General features: G+C 39.8%; 1 protein-coding gene across 1 annotated transcript; it reads left to right on the plus strand.

Annotated features, from left to right (window-relative positions):
- Positions 1 to 1722: 1722 nt before the first annotated feature.
- LOC105089964 (olfactory receptor 4F3/4F16/4F29-like) lies at positions 1723 to 2691 on the plus strand. Its single transcript, XM_010981147.2, has one exon. The coding sequence runs from the start codon at positions 1744 to 1746 to the stop codon at positions 2689 to 2691; it is 948 nt and encodes a 315-aa protein (XP_010979449.2). The 5' UTR covers positions 1723 to 1743.
- Positions 2692 to 2900: the final 209 nt, after the last annotated feature.

Raw genomic sequence — 2900 nt, forward strand, 5'->3', positions numbered from 1 at the left:
AATGTGATTTTGATTTACCTTTATAATGTGAGCAGTAATTGGAAATGTTCTATACTGAGCTACCCAATACATGACCACTAGCTACACATAGCTATTGAGCATTTGAAATGTGGCTAGTGCAACAAGGAAATAGATTCATTTAATAATGAACTAGTAATTAGTGGCTAATGTTAGCTACATGTAGCTAGTGGCTACTGTTTAGACTAAGTAGATCTAGGTTTGGCTTATCTTTTTCTCCCTTTTTAATTTTTCTGGTATGCAGAATTCAAAGCCATATGTGGACTAGAAAACTTAGATTCTTGGACTAGATGACCACTAATGAGGTTTGTGGGATAAGAGTTTCATGACCAGTTTCATTCATCACACACAGCTGAGGTATGTGTTTATGTGCCTGTATAAACACATCTATTAAAAGGCAGAGCTTTGGGATCCTTCCCCCCCCCCCCCCATTGCTTGGTTTCTCTTCCCTGAAACTTCTAGATCTGAGGCTTTTTGTATAATAGTATACCTTTGTTTTACTAGCCCTTTATTGTTTATGCTGCAACCTCCTCCTTTTCTCAAACTCAATTCACCTTTTAGAAGCATCCAAATACTAAGGGAGCAGGAGAGCTTGAGACACAGAAGTGTTTGACCCACAGGCAAGATAATGTATTTTTCATATGGTGACTGCAAAAATGGGTAAGAACTAGAGAGATTCATGTAATAGCCCAGAGTTAGGGTCAGGAGAGAGTCAGACTTGGCATCAGATCCGAGATACTTGGGAAGTTTGAAACAGAGTTGAGATAAGAAGGAAAAAGGGGCTAAGGGAGATAGAGGGACAGGAGAGAAACAGTTGTTAAAAGACAACCATGACATCAGGGTGCATTTCTTCATCCCCAGGGAATTCTAAAAGGTAGGGCTCCAATAGATATAACTAAGCTGTATCACAAACTTCAGAGATTGTGAAGAATCTCATCAATTTGATAATTGGCTTCCTTAAATTCCTTGACTTCACATAATAATGCCCCCTACCCCAACCCCTCCATAAGACACACTTTGCACATCTGGGCCCTGTCCTGGCTGCTAAGCACCCTACTAGGTACTTTCATTTGTACTCCTGGGCACCCATGCAGATACCCTGTGCCATGAATATCTATTCTACCCTTTCCTTGGGCCTGACATAATCTAGAGTCACCCCTATGCCCTATGCCTGGTTCTGTTATGCTCACCTCTACTCTGTGGGCTTTGTGTGAATTGCAAATGTGATTGTAGGTAGTGGTATAAGATGTACTACAAAAGACATTATGTGCCTGAGATGAGGTAAGGTTAAGAAATGATACAATTTGATTGGCTGAAGAACTGTTTTATGAACAATATAAAAAAAGAACAAGACTGTTCTGGCACATGCCATCTCCACCTCTTCTTTCTTCTTCTCTATGTGATGCGCTATACCACCTTCCCTGCCCCTCCCAGTCCTTGCCATGCACACTACTATGTTCTCGTATTTGTTCCATTCTCTTGTTTATAAGTAAATAGTCCTGAAGGCTGTGGATGTAGGAATATTGCATGTGGAAATGACTCTACTGCTTTAGGTGACCACAGGTAAGGTGCTTCTTTAGTGATGATAAGGCCCTGAGAAGGAATTGAGGGAGTATGTAGTCTTCACAGTGTAATGATCCTTATATAATTAATCATTATAATATAGAACATTATTAACATTTATTTTAGTTTCTCTTAATTTTCTTTATCTGTAGTACATTCCAGATGAAAAAAGCAATGGATGGAACAAATCACTCCATGGTGACAGAGTTCTTGTTCCTGGGACTCACCAGTTTCTGGGAAAGCCAACTTCTCTTTTTGTTTGCCTCCATTTTTTGTGTGGCAAGCATGATGGGAAACTCCCTCATTATTCTCACTGTGATTTCTGACCCTCACTTACACTCCCCCATGTACTTTCTGTTGGCCAACCTCTCCTTCATTGACCTGGGAGTTTCTTCTGTCACTTCTCCCAAGATGGTTTCTGACCTTTTCAAAAAGTGTAAAGTCATCTCCTTTGGTGGCTGCATCACTCAGATCTTCTTCATCCATGTCATTGCTGGTGTGGAGATGGTGCTGCTCATCGCCATGGCCTTTGACAGATACGTTGCCATATGTAAGCCTCTTCACTATTTGACTATTATGAGCCAAAAAATGTGTATTCTGCTTCTGGTTGCTGCATGGATAATTGGCTTGATTCACTCTGTGGTTCAACTGATTTTTGTTATTAAATTGCCATTCTGTGGCCCTAATATATTAGACAGCTTTTACTGCGACTTTCCTGGGTTCATCAGACTTGCCTGCACAGATACCTACAGGCTAGAGTTCATGGTCACAGTCAACAGTGGGTTTATATCTCTGGGGTCATTCTTCATATTGATTGTCTCCTACGTTTTTATCCTCATCACTGTTCAGAAACACTCTTCAGGTAGTTCATCTAAGGCCCTCTCCACTCTGTCAACTCATGTCATGGTGGTGGTTTTGTTCTTCGGTCCTTGCATCTTTGTTTATATCTGGCCTCAGCCCACATCACACCTAGACAAATTCCTTGCTGTCTTTGATGCAGTTCTCACTCCCTTTTTAAATTCGGTCATCTATACATTCAGGAACAAAGAAATGAAAGTGGCAATGAGAAAAGTATTCAGTCAATTTATTATTTATAGAAGGATTTCTTAAATGATAGAAGTTTTATGAAGTTTCTTATAAACTTGGAGTAACGTTAAATTTCTATTATTTCAATGTCAGAAGTTTCCAAGTACCACATTAACATTTAGGTGTCCCAGATTAAAATAATATGGTTCTTTAAAAAGTCTTAACTGGAAATTGGGTTGCTGCCTATGGTTGAAGGAAGCATGTGGTGTGGTAAAACATTTCTTCTGGTGAAA

Source organism: Camelus dromedarius, chromosome 5 (assembly GCF_036321535.1).
Source record: "Camelus dromedarius isolate mCamDro1 chromosome 5, mCamDro1.pat, whole genome shotgun sequence".
NCBI classification, from domain to species: Eukaryota; Metazoa; Chordata; class Mammalia; order Artiodactyla; family Camelidae; genus Camelus; species Camelus dromedarius.